This window comes from Chrysemys picta, chromosome 3, assembly GCF_011386835.1.
Source record: "Chrysemys picta bellii isolate R12L10 chromosome 3, ASM1138683v2, whole genome shotgun sequence".
Classification (NCBI taxonomy): domain Eukaryota; kingdom Metazoa; phylum Chordata; order Testudines; family Emydidae; genus Chrysemys; species Chrysemys picta.
In genome coordinates, this window is record NC_088793.1 from 197429504 (window position 1) to 197446220 (window position 16717).

Genomic DNA, 16717 nt, shown 5'->3' on the forward strand with positions numbered 1-16717 from the left:
GCGTCTGGACCGCGGTAAGTCCGGACTAAGGTACTTCGAATTCAGCTACGTTATTAACGTAGCTGAATTTGCGTACCTTAGTCCGAAGTCCGGACTAAGTGGGGACCAGCCCTTAGTCCTGCCTCAGCATGGGCGGGGAGGTGGACTAAATGACCTCACAAGGTCCCTTCCAGCTCTCCCTATGTTTCTATGATTCTATAAGCTGCTTTTCACTTTCAGGGTCATTCATACCTGTTCTCACTCTGCCTATCATCTCTCACATGCTATTAAGATAGGAACTCCCATCTCTAATTGGCCCATGATACAACTTTCATTGTCCACTTGTTAAATTTTCAAACAAGAATTTTTGTGCTTTCTCACATGCTGCACTCCACACGTGGCAGCGCTCCCCGTAAACATCCGCAAAACTACGTCATTATCCTCCTTCAAATCTCTCAAGAATTAGAACTGTTTGGGCAGAGAGTTTTTGCTGGTTATTGTTTGGAGGTTTGTGTCTGCGTGGGAGAGGAGGGGAGAACCACATAGGAGCAGAGACAAGTAAGTTCCATATGTAGCACGAACATGCAATGGGAGCGTGGCCCTGCGAAAAGCTAAAAGAGAATGCTTTTGGACTAAGTGCTGTCTGAAAGGTACTTGAAGCTGTGATTGGAGAAACTATCTCCTGTTTATTTCCTGCTGTATTCAGGAAAACAAGACTTTGTACTTTCTCTGCAAGTAACAGGATTGCATCAAAGATAACTGAATCCATCATCAAAATAATTTCAAAGCCATGAATTTTGGATAGCCACTTGAGCCAAAAAGAGGCAACAGACACGTTCTCTAGGCTCTCACCTTTGCTTAATTTTTTGTCTATATATCAGATTCAAGATTATGGCTAATAGTTCTAACTCTAATAGATGGCTTTTTCCATCTCCTACCAATTTTTTCGGGGTAGTGTTTGTTTCCTCTGATTGGTTCAGTGAGAGGTCTTCTCTTATATGTTAAACACAAACTGGCAGAAGATATTAAGACCTCACTCTCCTGCCACGTGAACTCCTGCCTTGTTCACTCATTCGTCACTGGACCTAATTCCTGCTCAGTATGTGTGGGAGTCTTTAGGTGGCCACATTTTCAAGCTTTTCTCCACAATTACAAGGACTAGAATTTTTTTTTAAAGGCAAGCAGAGATTCTCTCCTAATCACATGAGTCCAGGAGCTAGAGCTTTAAGAAAAAAGCTCACTGCAAGACTCATAAGAATCATAACAGTTAACAATAGGGAGAGGCAGAAATGTCTAGATCACTACCCGGTGTTGCCATATGTGAGTAAGAGAGTTATGCTCTAGGCAACATCTCTGTTAGTCCTCACAGTTGGATCGCTGTGGTGAGTCCTCGAGGTCTGTAACGATGGGGGACTTCACCTAGAGTGGTCCTAACTGTAAATATCTATCTAAGAGTTGTCTCAGTTCTCCAAATCAGGAAATATAAGGTTGCAATGAGGAAAGCTAAGAAAGCAGCAAAAAATAAGTGCATGTTGGCTAGATCATGAGACTTTAGTTTGGGCACTGGATGTGGTTGAAGGAAGGGATCTCTCCAGGCAGGAAAGTGAATGGATGTAGGGAGAAACTAAACACTTCTCATCTTTAGCAAATTTCTAACTTAAAAAGTGTTCTAAACTTGTATCAAAATGCTAGTCAGAGTCTGTCCTCTGAATTTCATTAATCAAGCCCAGAGGAAGGTTCATCTCATGGGCTGCTGTTCTTGCAAAGGCAATGCTAACTCTACTAACAGTGACTCTCAGGGGAACGTGACAAGTCTTGAACTGTCCATATTTGCTGTGACTTAGGGAAATACCAAGAAGTTTGTGGGTGAAAGGTTGAGGAGGGGAATTCAGTTAGGATATAAAAACCGATTAATGCTACACAGATTTAGTAGTGTTTGGAAAATGAATGGATTATACTGTGACCCAGTTTTTCTTGGTAAAGGGTACTATAAACTGTTCTAACTTTAACGTTCGAGCCACTGAATTTTGCAATGAGAGCTTTTCACTATGCTAGGATTCCCCCCTCCCCAAAGAGATGTGAGGGCTGTGCTACGTACTATAGTCCATTATTCCCTTCTTAACTAGTGTTTGACTGTAAACTAAGAAAAACACCAAAAATCATAGGGACAGGTCAGATTATGGTACTGTGCTGGGATCCTTGTGGATAATGCCAGGCTTCTGGAATGTCACTGGGAGGACACAGTGCTCTTTTGCCTTACCCTTGGCACTTAGTTATAGCCTGAAACAGAGCATGAATACATAGAATTGGGTAATGATGCTGGTGCTTCCCCGACCCTTCACAGCATGCTCTATTCCACAAACTAAACTCCATTGCTAAATCTGCATCGGAAATGGAGAGCCCAAAGTTCTGCTCTGACAGACTCTATTGGCAGTTTTTCAGTTGCACACTTTTTACATACTTGCTAAACTGCAAAATTGAGTAATCGATGGTTGGTAGGTTTAAAATGATCCCACTGTAAACTGGCTTGTCACTATTTTGACTTCCTTTCCATTATGATGCTGAACTAAAGTAAACTTCAATTTCCTGAAGTTTCTATGTGCCAGAAACAGTTACATTAGTCTGTGATGATACATAAACTTAAAAATGATTGTAATGTGAAACAGTGGAACACACAAACAAGACTTATCTTTTTATCAGAAACTGATAATCAGTTGCACATTAAGATTACTTATTTATTTTGGAAACCTGCTGAAGTATGTTTGAGTCATTGCAATATACATAAACTTAACTTCCACAGAAATGAGCTGATATTGATGGCTAGATTACAGGTGAGTGAAACCCAAAACATTTATATTGTAAGATCTAGAAAAGATTAGAAGATTCTCCACCACATCGCTTATTTCATCTGCAGCTCCTGCATTAGTTTGTTATACATAATAGTTTCCAGGTTTGGGTAGAGAAAGAGGCCTTGCAAAGCCTGCAATAATACATGATCTAATACTTATCAGCTTCCCCATTTTGTTACTTTCTATAGCCCTCAAAATTCTAAGTAATCTATCCCCAAAGTAATATAGTAAATCCTTTCCCCAACCTTTGCCCTGTCAAAGAGTAGGTGATGTATTATATAATAAATTCTCCTGTTGAAAAATAGATGTTGCTGTATTGAAAACTGAAGTAACAAATGTTTCCTTTTAAAATTGGGAAAATATTCTTCTCATTACTTATCTGTCCCTACAGACTGCTAGCATGTGATGTGTTGAAAGATTTCCAAATGCACTACTAGCAACACTCTGTAAGTTTACTGCTTTATTAATAGGTTGACATGAATGCTTAAAAAAAAAAATCACTGTTAATCCCTGGGGATGTGTGGTATGGTGGTAGTATTGAAAGTTGGTTTTCCTTGTAGTTGATCTTCGATCTCTCCAAATTCAGATTTCCCAGGAATGTCAGTGGGCTGCACATGTCCTATAACCCACTTTCAGTTTTCCATCTCTCTCAGCCTTTTGTAACAAACTTAATGTGTCGGAGCTCTTTAAGAAAGTCATTCTCAAGGGAAATAATGATCTTATACATCTTGTTTAAAGATGGTTAATCTCATTTTGAGGCCTGTTTTAGGAGTTGCATCAAAATCTTGAATTAGTAAACATCTGCTTGCACTCAAAAAGTTGGAGACACATGGGCTTGTCTTGGTGATTTTTCTAATTACTTTACTCAATCTCAGATTTGTACTTTTTTGCATCATATGGCTTAAATGTGGTGGGTTTTTGTTTTTTTTAAAGCTGCAGACTATTTTGCCTAAGAAAAGGAGTAAAGTTACTCCATCACTCATTTTACTGCAGCATCTGTTTTTTTGGGTTTTTTTTTTATAGTTTGTTGTAAAAGCACTACCTTTTGCAATGATAAAATATTCATTAGTAACATTCTCTAATTTGATTTCAAATAATTATTCAAACTACTAGTCACACATAAACAGATAGTTGTGGGCTCAGTTTTCCTTAATTGGGGTTGATTGCATTTGTCACCAGATAAGAATAGTCAGAGTTTGTTTAGAGAATGGAAAAAAAAAAAACTCTATGAAGAATAACAAAGGAAGTTGTTGAGGAAGAAATTTCAGTGAAGGATTAGAAATTATTACTCATGTTTTAACCAAAAAATTAGGATTTCTTCTATTTTAAGAGCAGGATACAAGAGAAACTGTTCAAAATCTTGTTTCTTTCTCCCTTTTTCTACTGTTACTAAATATAGGTACCCAAACTGCGACCTGTGGACAAAATGCATTCTGTAGCACCCCCATGGATTTTCCATGTCTTTTTATACTGTACTGTATCTTGCATTCATATGGGAGAATATCTCAGTTCCATTTTGGGCAGGGGCTTTCTGGCATGGGAAGTAACATGGCAATGTTAGAATGATCTCACGAATAACTGCTTGTAGCAGAGTATATCAGTTCATATTATATTATCATAGTGAGGGATGCGGCTTGCGCCTTTTCTGTTTTCTGGGAACCTTACATTTTACAGGGGATTTTCTTGTTGATTAAGAAGTTGACAGGATTCATGGAAGTGTTTCCCTCTTCCTTCCCCTTGTGCTCTCAAGGGTTGCCTCCTTGTACTATGTAACCTATGTATTTAAATTGCTAAGGCTAAAGTATATCATATCACATGACATTTTTAAACCCATTTTTCTTACATTCAATCCATATCCAATTATAACAGACTTTTCATATGAGCAACAGTTAATTTGCATTTTATTTGCTCTAAATTATGCAAATTAAGTGTGTGTATTTCTGCAGGGCTACTAATGTTACTCCCAGGGGAATTTTGCGTCACTGCACACACGCAGAATTCATATCCCTTTGCAGAATTTCTTTACTTTCCTGCAGAAAATGCCCCATTGCCCCTCTACTCAGAACCCCACAACAAGCCCCTGTGCATCCAGATCCCTCACTGAGCCACCTGCACCCAGATTGCCCCATACAAGATCCTGTCACCCATGCCTGGATCCCCCCAGCTAAGCCCCTTCACACTTGGATCCTGCTGGGCAGAGCCTGTCTGTCCACACCTGGTGCAGAGGGCAGGATCCGAGGGTGTTTCTGGGGCAGGTCCAGCCCTTGCGCTGTCAGGGTCGGGTGCAACCTCACCGCCGAATCCCTGTCCCAGGAGGAAGTGGGGGAAAGCTGTAGGATGATCTCCCACCTCTGTGCAGCCAGTGGCCTGTGCTCTCCACTGCCATGCTGGAGCCTCCACGTTTATTTATTGACAAATAAAATTTGCAGAATTTTTTTTGGTGCAGACTTCCCTCAGGAGTATAATTTGCATGGGTAATGCTCTTCTGCCACAGCTCAATATGAAGGTCTGATCCAGCAAACTTCTATCAATGAATTATGTACAGTTATATGCTCTGTGTTATAAAAAGGGTTTGCAGCATAGGGCCCTACATTTAAGATGTCCCTTGATGAATGAGAGTTTTAAAAAAAAAATGGAGTGAAATGTGTACAAGGTTTTCAGCAATCATGTAATGACTAGTTTTGACTACTAAAGAATACATCATGAGAATGCCGTAACTCTTTGAAATCTTGCTTTTTGTTTACAGTCTCTGAAGAGAAGAATAGGGCATGTAGCTTCTGTGTTTAAGGGAGGGTGATGCGACAAATTGCAACAGAACAGGAAGTTCTAGGAGTAGATTGCCACATCAAAGGAGGCATGAAGATGGCAGTGGGATGGAAACAAGTGAGTGACTAGTGAGGCTTGGGCAGAGGATAAGGAGGAAGGGACAACAGAGGAGCAACGAGGTGAAATCAGAAATATTGAAGGTTTTGAAGGGGAGAATACGAAGGGATTTTCAAAGGCACCAGGTGTGTTCAGAGGAGCAGGTAGGTGACTTTTCTAAATTGGGTTGCCCTCTCGGGGTCTCTGCTAGATTACCATGTGGTCTCTCATATTAATTTGGGCATATCTGGATATATTGTACATAGTACTTCAGGAGAATAACTTGCATTGACTCATTTATAGTCTGCGCTTCTACTGGTTTTATAAAACAGATGACACAAATTCAATGGATCTAGAGAGTGCAGTCATCTAAGGGTATGTCTATGCTGAAGCTGGGAGCCTGTGGGTAGATAAATGTGTTAGCTCTCCTAAAGATGGCAGTATAGCCAGGGGGAGCAGAGTGGCGGCTCAGAATAGCCTCCCAACTACGTACCATGGGGTCTGGCCAGGATTGTACTCAGGTGGCTAGTTTGAGCTATCCACCTGTGCTACCGCGGTAACACTGCTGTTTTTAGTGCACTTGCTCAAGCAGAGCTAGCACGTGTCTGTCTACCTGCTCTGGTAAGCACCCTCCCAGCTGCGGTGTAGACATACTCTTTATCTGTAGTCTGAGGAAAACTGTATTGGCGAACCAATGTCTTTTTTCCTCTGTTGCTACGAGGATTCTCAAGACACTCCATCAAATTCCTCCCCCCTCCCCCCCCCCCCCCCCAATTCCGACCTTCCATCATGCTGAACGTACTTCTTTTTAAAGAAGGTTCAGGACTAATCAGTGCTAGCTTGAGTTGGTTTTAAATGTCATTAGAAATTGCCCCACGAATCGCCTTTGTACTCCTGGGTCTTGTCAGTCTAGGAAGGAATGACTGACTGCATGCAGCAGTGAAACTTCCACCGGGCTGGCCAAGGGATCATATTTTTCCTCTTAAATGGATGAAGACTGCATTCAGGTCTGTTATCTGAGGTGCTGACTAAGGATTCAAGCTTCTTAGATAGAAAGTGAACAGCCATGACTAGTACCTTCCCTATTCGCTCTTGTTTTGGGTCATGGTGTAGAAGGTAGAAATGAGGCTACTAGAAGTAAAGTGAGTTGGGGACTAACAAAATAATACTGTTCAGAAGAAGCACAGTTATTTGTTACCAGTTCTGTAAGCACCCTTTCCAAGTTAAGAGTTTGCAGGTAATATAGAATTGTTTCTGGATACCAAATAAACTAATAAAATAGAGGTTCTCTGACTGTGGCCTAGTCTGCACTACAAAATGTTTCCCAGTAGAGCTGTACTAGTATATAACCTTCCTAGTGCACTCACTTTATAACAGCAAAGTGCTTTTGTTAGCATAGCTTTTATCGGTTTGGCAAACAAAATAAGGTATACTGGCAAAAGCTAATGTATGCTAATATAACTAGGGGTTTTGCCAGGGTAGAAATGTCTCACACACAAAATCTCAAGCCTAAGTAACACTACTATACCGGCAAAAGTTTCTAGCGTAGACCTGGCCTATATGACTCCACATTCAAGCTATCTAGTTACTTTCCATTAAATTAGTACTTCAATTTGTTTAAAGACTTGTTGGAAACACCTCTATCAAATTGTCTGAAATATCTCTCAGTGGAGTTTCTCCCATATTAAATTTCTTTTCCATGTTTTGCTGGTAATGCCAAATGAGTTGAGTTCTTTAAAATCTGCATTAATGTATCTGAAGTTTGTCTGTTTGGCTTAACAAGAAGCCAAGAATAGGGGCTGTATGGCTCACTTAAAGGAAACATGCTGGAAGGCTGGCACTACATGTGTACTTTCTGAGCTGCCAGGACTGGAGCACTATAATGGAGTTACAGGCCTTATTTCCAGGCTAACATTTGCTACAAATTACCCCTCCCACTGTTACTTCCACAGTGGAGGAGAGACCAGAAGACCACTGGTTTTGTATTGATCTGTTTTAAATGTTTAAATTTTTGAAGTTTAAAAATACTCTAAGTCTCTTTAAATTACTGCAGCCTATCTTTTGAATGTACAAGCCAGAGTGAACTAGACACTATTCTTATCTCTGGATCTTCAGGCTAATTTGTGTATTCAGTGTTGTATACAGAAATAGGATTGTGCTGATTTACTCCTAGGGAGCAGATCTGTTGAGTAAGAATACTCCATTTTCAGTCTCTTTTCGGAATAGAATCACACACTAAAAATGTGAATGAAATATAAACCAGTGCACTGGTGTCTGCCAGAGTCTGCAGTCAGGCTGAAATAGTCACTGAGTCTGGAATGCTGAAGCCTAACCATTAAATATGAGCATTTAACATTTTCACTGATCACATGAAAATCTGCACAATATACTTTAAATTGCATCTTACTTTAGCATTGCAGAACTCCGGTTGTAGCCTGAGTTTGGGAGAGTGCCATCAGTTATATCCCTTCCCCATCTGAACCATGTTTGAGCTGTTTGTTTTTCTGGCATATTAGCCTTTGGTCTCAATGGGTATTATGAGCTTCATACAAATATAGAGAAAATACTTGAGATTATTCTTTCTACGTGCTTAGAAAATATGAAGTACTAATTACCCTCCAGCAGAGATGATGGGGACACAAGCACAGAGGTCAGGACCTGTGAAGTCAGTGGGAGTCTTTCCATTTACTTCAGCACATTTTGGATCGGACTCTAAAAATGATTTACCCGTGACCAGATCAAGTTAATAGCAGTGCTGGGAATAAAACTCAAGAGTTTCTGGCTCCAAGCCTGGTGCTCAATCCATTAATTTGTGCTGCCTTTTGAAGAGTCAAAGCAACAATTGTAACTTGTAGTAAGTGCAATATTTTAAATACTGTAGAATAATAAGAATGTTCATGCCCTTATTTAAAAAAGAAATCTTGAAGCACTATCAACAGTTAATTCATTCGACTGGTGATTTGAGTCAGTACTGGGTTTACAATGGCACCAGGCCCCACACTAAGAAGGGGCCCTGGTGCCTGGACCGGGGCCCTGCCCCCGCTTGGCCTTTTCCCCTCGAGGCCCTGCCCGATGCTTGCTCCTCTCTGCCCCCTCTCGGCCTCGCTCTCCCCTTCCCCATGCGAGCAGCAGACGGGGCTTCAGGGGAAAAAGGCTGAGTGGTGATGGGGCCTCAGGGCAGAGCAGGAAGGCAGGGCCCACAAAAGGTTAATTCGGCCCTGATTTGAGAGCTCTCTTTTAGTAGCCCTTACTATTACCCCACCCATTTATTTCAATGAAGCTGTTTTCTCAGTTTGTAAAATACCATTAATGTAGCTTATCTTATTTGAGCTTATGAGGTGATAGACTTATTTCTCTGTACCAGTGAGGGAAGAGCATCTTGCTAAAGCCAGAGTTTTAAGCTCTGAAGCAGCAGAGCAGAAGCCTTTTGCGCTGGAATTACACATGGGCTTTGTAGCAGCAAAGTTTTGGGGCCTTGGAGTTTGTGGGAGGAACCACAGAAATTGAGCCTTTTGACTAGTTTATAAAAAAGTAAGCGGTCAGTCCAATTGCTGTCATTAGTTTTGCACTCAAGGTGCAAAGTCTAAGGTTGTGATAGTAGAGAAGAAAAACTTTTAGAGCTGCTTTCCAAAATGAATCAACAGATAAAATTGCATTTTATTGCATCTAGAAAGTAAGAAACAATACCCTCATATTTTTAATGACAAAATATTAACTGTACTTTATTTGCAGATGCTTGAACCAGACATACTAAGCACCTGTTTTAAAAATCACAATTTCCAGATGTGTGTGACATCAAGTAAATAGATAAATATAGGTATAACATTTTTAGCTCTAGCAGTCTGAGGAAACACACAGTAGACTCTTTTTTGGAAAGACCTGTACAGTAGATCTCCTTGATTTTTAGGTTAATGGGATTGTTTTAATTACTTAATAAAAAACATAGGAATACCAGGAAGCCAAAGTAAGGTTGCCATAATCTGGCAATGAACAGTGTCCTCACTGGAACTGTATGCAGCGGGTCCTTTGTCCTTCCGACTGGAAGAAAAGGGGGGGGGATCCCTCTGCAGTTGGTGGCAGAGAGGAGGAAGGGGGAAGTATACCTGGACAGAGCAGGGAGAAACAATAAGTGACTGGACTGGGCAAGAAGGGACTGCCCTTCCAGGTGACCCTAGAGGATCTCACCGTAGTGAGGCTGGCAACACCCAGCCTCCTACCCAGGGAATCAGAATAGAACTAGGTTTCCTCATGATCCACTGTGGGCATTTATGCTAGTCACCTTTTCCTTGGGGGCTGGAAAGGAATGGCAGAGTGGATTTTTCATCTTCCTCACTGGCTCAGGAGTCAGGAAGTTAGGTTAAAATGTCTCAACTTAGTAACTACAAAAATGGGGTCGATGTCCACTGCAGGTACTAGTGATGGAAGGGATATGGTTATTGGCTAAATTGGACTGGAGCGGGTATTCCCTGATATTTTAAGTGAATGAAGTTGTGCCCTAACAAAACCACATTTAGTGCTTCATGTTTTTCTTCCGGTTTGGCTACAGTTGTTGCATTTTTTGAAAATTATTTGTGGAGTAGAATAGCTAATCTCTCCTGTGTGCTTGTAGGGTGATGGTTTAGATGGAAAAAATTGATATTCATGGAAAATAATACAGATTTTAAAAACAGATTTTCAGTACTAAACATTGGACCATCATGTGCCTAAAAAAAAAAAAAAAAAAAAAAGCCTCAAAATAGTAACCCTAATTCTAACAATCTTTGTTCTTGAAGTTTACACGTGATATCTCCATACCAAACAGAAGTAGAATCAGAGGATTGATAATGGAATTTCCTAACGACCAAGGCCAATAACTAGTGACCTAAATGTAAATGACTTTAAATCATTTTCATCTCTCAGCTGTTCAGTTAGGCTGACTTGCTAACTCTCTAGGAGGCCTATTTTATTTATTTTATTTTATTTATTTATTTATTTTGCTAACTGGAGCACAGTTGACAGCCCACTTCAGCTTTCCTAGATAGATATAACACTGGTCTACAATTTTTGAGAAGTCGTCTGCTTCAGAGATAAAATGTGCTATTTATTATGTATTTTGATGTGCTGAATTCAAATATGACAATTAAAACAACTGATTGGCTACTGGTTCTAAGATATTTAAGTTTTTACATTTTATGTCTATGTATATTGTGTAGATAGTAGAGTTTTACTCATAAATTGTAAACCTAGGTCTTTTCATGTGTTTATGGTTGCTTTACATGATAATATTCCACCTGTCCTGTTTATGTAATACTTTAAAAATCAGCAAAAGGGTTATATAAATAAAATTTATTATGAAACAAAAGGCAAAAAACTATTATGTACATAGTTTAGTCCTATTGAGTGTCTACTCGGCACTTCTTGGCTTGTCTCTTGCATTCATTAAATGGAGCATCTCTTGTCACTGTCCAGAAATAGTCTGCAAGCATTGAAGGGCTCCATTTGCCCTGATAGCGTTTCTCCATTGTTGCAACGTCCTGGTGAAATCGCTCGCCGTGCTCGTCGCTCACTGCTCCGCAGTTCAGTGGAAAAAAATCTAGATGAGAGTGCAAAAAATGTATCTTTAGTGACATGTTGCAACCAAGGCTTTTGTATGCCTTGAGGAGGTTTTCCACCAACAACCTGTAGTTGTCTGCCTTGTTGTTTCCGAGAAAATTTATTGCCACTAACTGGAAGGCTTTCCATGCCGTCTTTTCCTTGCCACGCAGTGCATGGTCAAATGCATCATCTCGAAGAAGTTCACGAATCTGAGGACCAACAAAGACACCTTCCTTTATCTTAGCTTCACTTAACCTTGGAAATTTTCCACGGAGGTACTTGAAAGCTGCTTGTGTTTTGTCAATGGCCTTGACAAAGTTCTTCATCAGACCCAGCTTGATGTGTAAGGGTGGTAACAAAATCTTTCTTGATTCAACAAGTGGTGGATGCTGAACACTTTTCCTCCCAGGCTCCAATGACTGTCGGAGTGGCCAATCTTTCTTGATGTAGTGGGAATCTCTTGCACGACTATCCCATTCGCAGAGAAAACGGCAGTACTTTGTGTATCCAGTCTGCAGACCAAGCAAGAGAGCAACAACCTTCAAATCGCCATAAAGCTGCCACTGATGTTGGTCATAGTTTATGCACCTCAAAAGTTGTTTCATGTTGTCATAGGTTTCCTTCATATGGACTGCATGACCAACTGGAATTGATGGCAAAACATTGCCATTATGCAGTAAAACAGCTTTAAGACTCGTCTTCGATGAATCAATGAACAGTCTCCACTCATCTGGATCGTGAACGATGTTGAGGGCTGCCATCACACCATCGATGTTGTTGCAGGCTACAAGATCACCTTCCATGAAGAAGAATGGGACAAGATCCTTTTGACGGTCACGGAACATGGAAACCCTAACATCACCTGCCAGGAGATTCCACTGCTGTAGTCTGGAGCCCAACAGCTCTGCCTTACTCTTGGGTAGTTCCAAATCCCTGACAAGGTCATTCAGTTCACCTTGTGTTATGAGGTGTGGTTCAGAGGAGGAGGATGGGAGAAAATGTGGGTCTTGTGACATTGATGGTTCAGGACCAGAAGTTTCATCCTCTTCCTCTTCCTCGTCTGACTCAAATGAGAATGATTCTGGTGCATCAGGAATCGGCAGCCCTTCTCCGTGGGGTACTGGGCGTATAGCTGATGGAATGTTTGGATAATGCACAGTCCACTTTTTCTTTTTTGACACACCTTTCCCAACTGGAGGCACCATGCAGAAGTAACAATTGCTGGTATGATATGTTGGCTCTCTCCAAATCATTGGCACTGCAAAAGGCATAGATTTCCTTTTCCTGTTCAACCACTGGCGAAGATTTGTTGCACAAGTGTTGCAGCATATGTGTGGGGCCCACCTCTTATCCTGATCTCCAATTTTGCAGCCAAAATAAAGGTGATAGGCTTTCTTAACCATAGTGGTTATACTGCGCTTTTGTGATGCAAAAGTCACTTCACCACAAACATAGCAGAAGTTATCTGCACTGTTCATACAAGTACGAGGCATCTCTGCTCACTTTGGCTAAACAGAAATGTGTCCCTTTGCAAAATCAAACACTGACAAATAGAGCACGACACTGTATGATTTCTAGAGCTGATATAGAGCAATTTGTTCAGCAGAGTGATGTAAGCTTCGTTATGATTGCATCATCCATGACTTTTAGGAATAACATGATGCAATTCATATCATGTCTGAACACAATACCAGCTTCAGATTGCATCATTCATTGTTTTGCCTAAAAAGCAAGCACTGTCCAAACCCAGTCATAGATTTATTCATAGATCCAGTCAAAGATGTATTTTAGTCATTTCTGGTTTAAATTGAGATCCCTTCCCTTTATAACTCACTTATCCTCCGCCATTCCCAAGTCAAGGGTAGTATATACTGACCCAATAGCATATCTTGAAAACTAGAGCTAATCAACAATTTTAAGCATCATTTTCATTCTCAGTGACCCAGAATTAGTAAAGTTTGACTACATTTATTTCAGAAGCATTTTGGCTGTAGAGCAGTGTAATTGGGGCCTATTTAGATCATTGCTATCTGATCCTCCCACTGACTAGTGGAATAAAACCTGCCAGTTTGTGGAAGACAGAATAGGATAGTAATATCTTATGCCCAAAAAGTATCACAAATTCAGTCTCCGGTCCAAGAAAACATAGTTGTAATAAACATGCAGCATACAACTTAAACTGAACTGTACATGCTAAAGGACCATTATAGACATACAGCATACCATAGCAGAAAAAACAGATGAAAAGACTAACATATACACCAGAAGCATGGGTTAAGTAACTTTTCTTCCTGCTTGTCAGTAAATTGCAGAAGGCTATGTTAACACATTGAGGCAGTGACTAAAGGTCTGCATGAAACACTCTCAGTTCCTTAAGACAAAGTTTTGTGAGCTAGAGGAGTTCTTAGCAAGAAACATAAAACCCAAGAGCAGTTGTGCCTTCAAAAACCTAATTACAAGTAAACTTCCCTTATTCCCATGTTGTGATTGGAAAACTGAGGCAGAAAGGCTAAATCATACCGGGAGGTCGTGTTAAAGATGGGATTAAGTTTGGAAGTTTTTGGCTCTAAAACCTGAGCTCAGATTATTACATTTAGTAATATTATATCATTTATGTAATGACCAGAAGATATCTGTGTAAGGTAGATCTGTGCTTTACAGACTTCTAATCTAAGGGCTAGATTACATAATTATTCACTTGAGTGACCAGTATGATTACTTGTATGTAGATGACTCATGTGAGTTATGGGTTGCAGAATCTGGAGGGAGATGATTAATCGTACACCATGATACTTTCCCTTTTCTTCTTACCCCTTTTCCTCACCTGTTTGCTTTCTGTGTATTTAATCCTTGCCTCTTTTCTCTATGTGTCTTTACCATGGAGCTTTAAGTGAATTATACTGTCAGGTTCGATTGCTGATATTTGGACTTGCAGAGGAACCACTGTCAGAACCTTTAATACAATAGTGAAATCCTCTAGCAAATACAGCTCTTTACTGTGTGGTTATAAAAGAACTATCAGTACCTGTGAATGGTAACTATATTCTAATCATTCTTGGTGGTGATATTTGTGTAGGTTGTGGAGAGCACCTTGTAAGGACCATACTGGCCAGAGAATGTTCACGTGCTTTGCAAACAGAAGATGCCCACCAGGCTCTGCTAGAGACTATGCAAAACAAGTTTATTAGTAAGTATACAATTCATCAGAAAACTGCCTAACCGTACATGTTTTATCATTTCTGTTTGAAAAGAAAAACAGTCCATTAAAATATAATCAGATATATTTTTGCAATTCCTCTTGGAGCTACTTGGTGGTCTTGAAGCTGTAGACAGAGATTAAGTAGTATGTTGTAATGTATTTAGTGAATGATAAATTAAACCACAGAAAAATACATACAGGAAAGGGAAATCTATTCCTTGGTTGGGAAGTCATTGAATGTTAAAAGCCAGGGAACAGATAGTTTAGAGGGAGGAATTTTCTAGGTTGAATCACTGACTATAATATAGAGTGAGTTTGTTAGGAATTAGTGATTTAATAATCATAGAGGCTATAAAATGCTTCTTCCCATGCCCCCTTTTTTACCTAGTGGAAATTAAGATCCATTTTATTTTTTGATTAAAAATCCTGTGTGTGGACAGATTCTGGTTTGTGAATTAAATAATTTAATTTTTTTCAGAAAAAGAAATATAGATTTCACTGAAGACAATAAATAGGAAAGGCAAATGCTGATTGTTTTTTTCCTTCTCCCTTAACATAATGATTACAATTGTGGATCGTATTCAGTCATTCTGTGTCACATATTTTTGACTATTTTGTTGTATGTATGTATGAAAAATATAAGTACAAAACTTCAGTAAAATCAAGTAAGAAAACAAATGTCACCCAAAGCGTCAGATTTTCACATTCTAATCAATTCTAGATAAACCTAGAGTCCAGGAGATACCATGGATTACAGTGAGACTTTTGACATATGTAATATGTCAAGCTTCACTGTAGTCTAATCTTGCAGCATTCAGAAACATAAGGACTGTTTAAGTTCCTAAGCAGTTGAGCATAGGTCATATGTCTCTTAAGTGTGCAAGTACCTTGCTCCTCGGTGATGTGGTCAGAGGCAGTGCCTTACTGGAAAACTTCTTAATTGCAACTAATTACTTATTTTTATTTCAATCTAGAAATACCATGTCAAACCTTCACACACAAACAATATATAGGTGTGTGAACCTCTAGCACAGTGATACTCAAACTGAGACTCAGGAGCTGAAAGTGGTTCTTTAATGTGTCTTCTGCACCTCTTTGCAGCACATGATATTAAAACACGGTGTGATTTAATTATTAACCCATCAGGATGCAGTAAATGAAACAATGAATTCACACTGCTGTGGCTCTTTTGGGTAATGTTGCTCACTAATTTGGCTCCTGTACCACTGAGGTCTGAGTATCACTATCTTCTCTAGCTACTGCTAGAACAAAGAGAGGGCAATGGAAACCTGATACATTTTATAATGTGCCTGGTACCAGGCCTGAAGCTAACTCTGATGATAAGAAAGCAGCACTGTGTGCAGTTTACTGCTTTAATCCTATTTCTTAAACTCTGATTATGCTTAAATCTATGTCATCAAGGTATAGTTAGGTTTGCTGGTTTGTTGTTTAAAAATATAAATCCTAAATATTCTAAATGTCACTTGGCTAGTCATAATTGAAAATATTACACTGTCTGATGCCATTTATTGCAGTGCAAAAAGGGCTCAGTCCCTAAATCCAGGTGAGACAAAGTCAAGAAAAATTGGAGAACTAGATTGTGGTGGTAGAGACAAGCTCTGGAAGCCAAATAATAGTTGTGATGAGGGTATTCAACTTGAAGTTCTGAAGAGGTAATATTTAATTTTGGTGTTAGTTTGTCAAGTTATTATAGTGGAACTGAAATGTTCATGATCTTTCCTGAAGGTTTTCTGGAAACAGCAAAATGGCAAAATCACTTGAAATTGTAAATAAGGTGTTTGTTTGTGATATTTAGGTCAACTAAAAGTTGCTGCCTAATGTTGACCAAATATTTATAACTTGCTGGAAATTTCCTTTTATTTATTTGTCAGAAACAGAAACTTTACCTTAAGCAAAGAGAGACTTTTCACCTTGCTTTATATTTTAGTGTGTATTTGTATCTCTGTATCCCAAGGTGAAGTTTGAAAATGAAGAAAATATTGTGAAATTAATTCATGTTATGATAAAAAAAGAACACTTGTTTACACAGGTACTTTATTTAATATGATTTGTAAAAATAATCAGTTGGTAGATGCCCCTTCCATGCTCTGGGTTCCCTTGCAATGCTAAATTTTCATTCTTGTAAAATGTGTATATGAACAATATGCTGCTTAATTATCCCTGAATAATTAAGATCAGTAATAAACAGCTTTGGCTAAGACAAAACTCATCCCTTCAGATGTTATTCTCCCAT

General features: G+C 39.5%; 1 protein-coding gene across 15 annotated transcripts in view; it reads left to right on the forward strand.

Annotated features, from left to right (window-relative positions):
* The window catches only part of TASP1 (taspase 1), a 154556-nt gene that overhangs the window by 83527 nt on the left and 54312 nt on the right, over positions 1-16717 (forward strand). For 11 of the 15 annotated variants that reach the window (XM_065590819.1, XM_065590823.1, XM_065590821.1 and 8 more), the window contains one exon: positions 14341-14451. The exons of the other annotated variants lie outside the window; for them this stretch is intronic. In XM_065590819.1, the coding sequence (XP_065446891.1) occupies positions 14341-14451 (111 nt within the window). The remainder of the gene's footprint in view (positions 1-14340; positions 14452-16717) is intronic. 15 annotated transcript variants of the gene reach the window in all.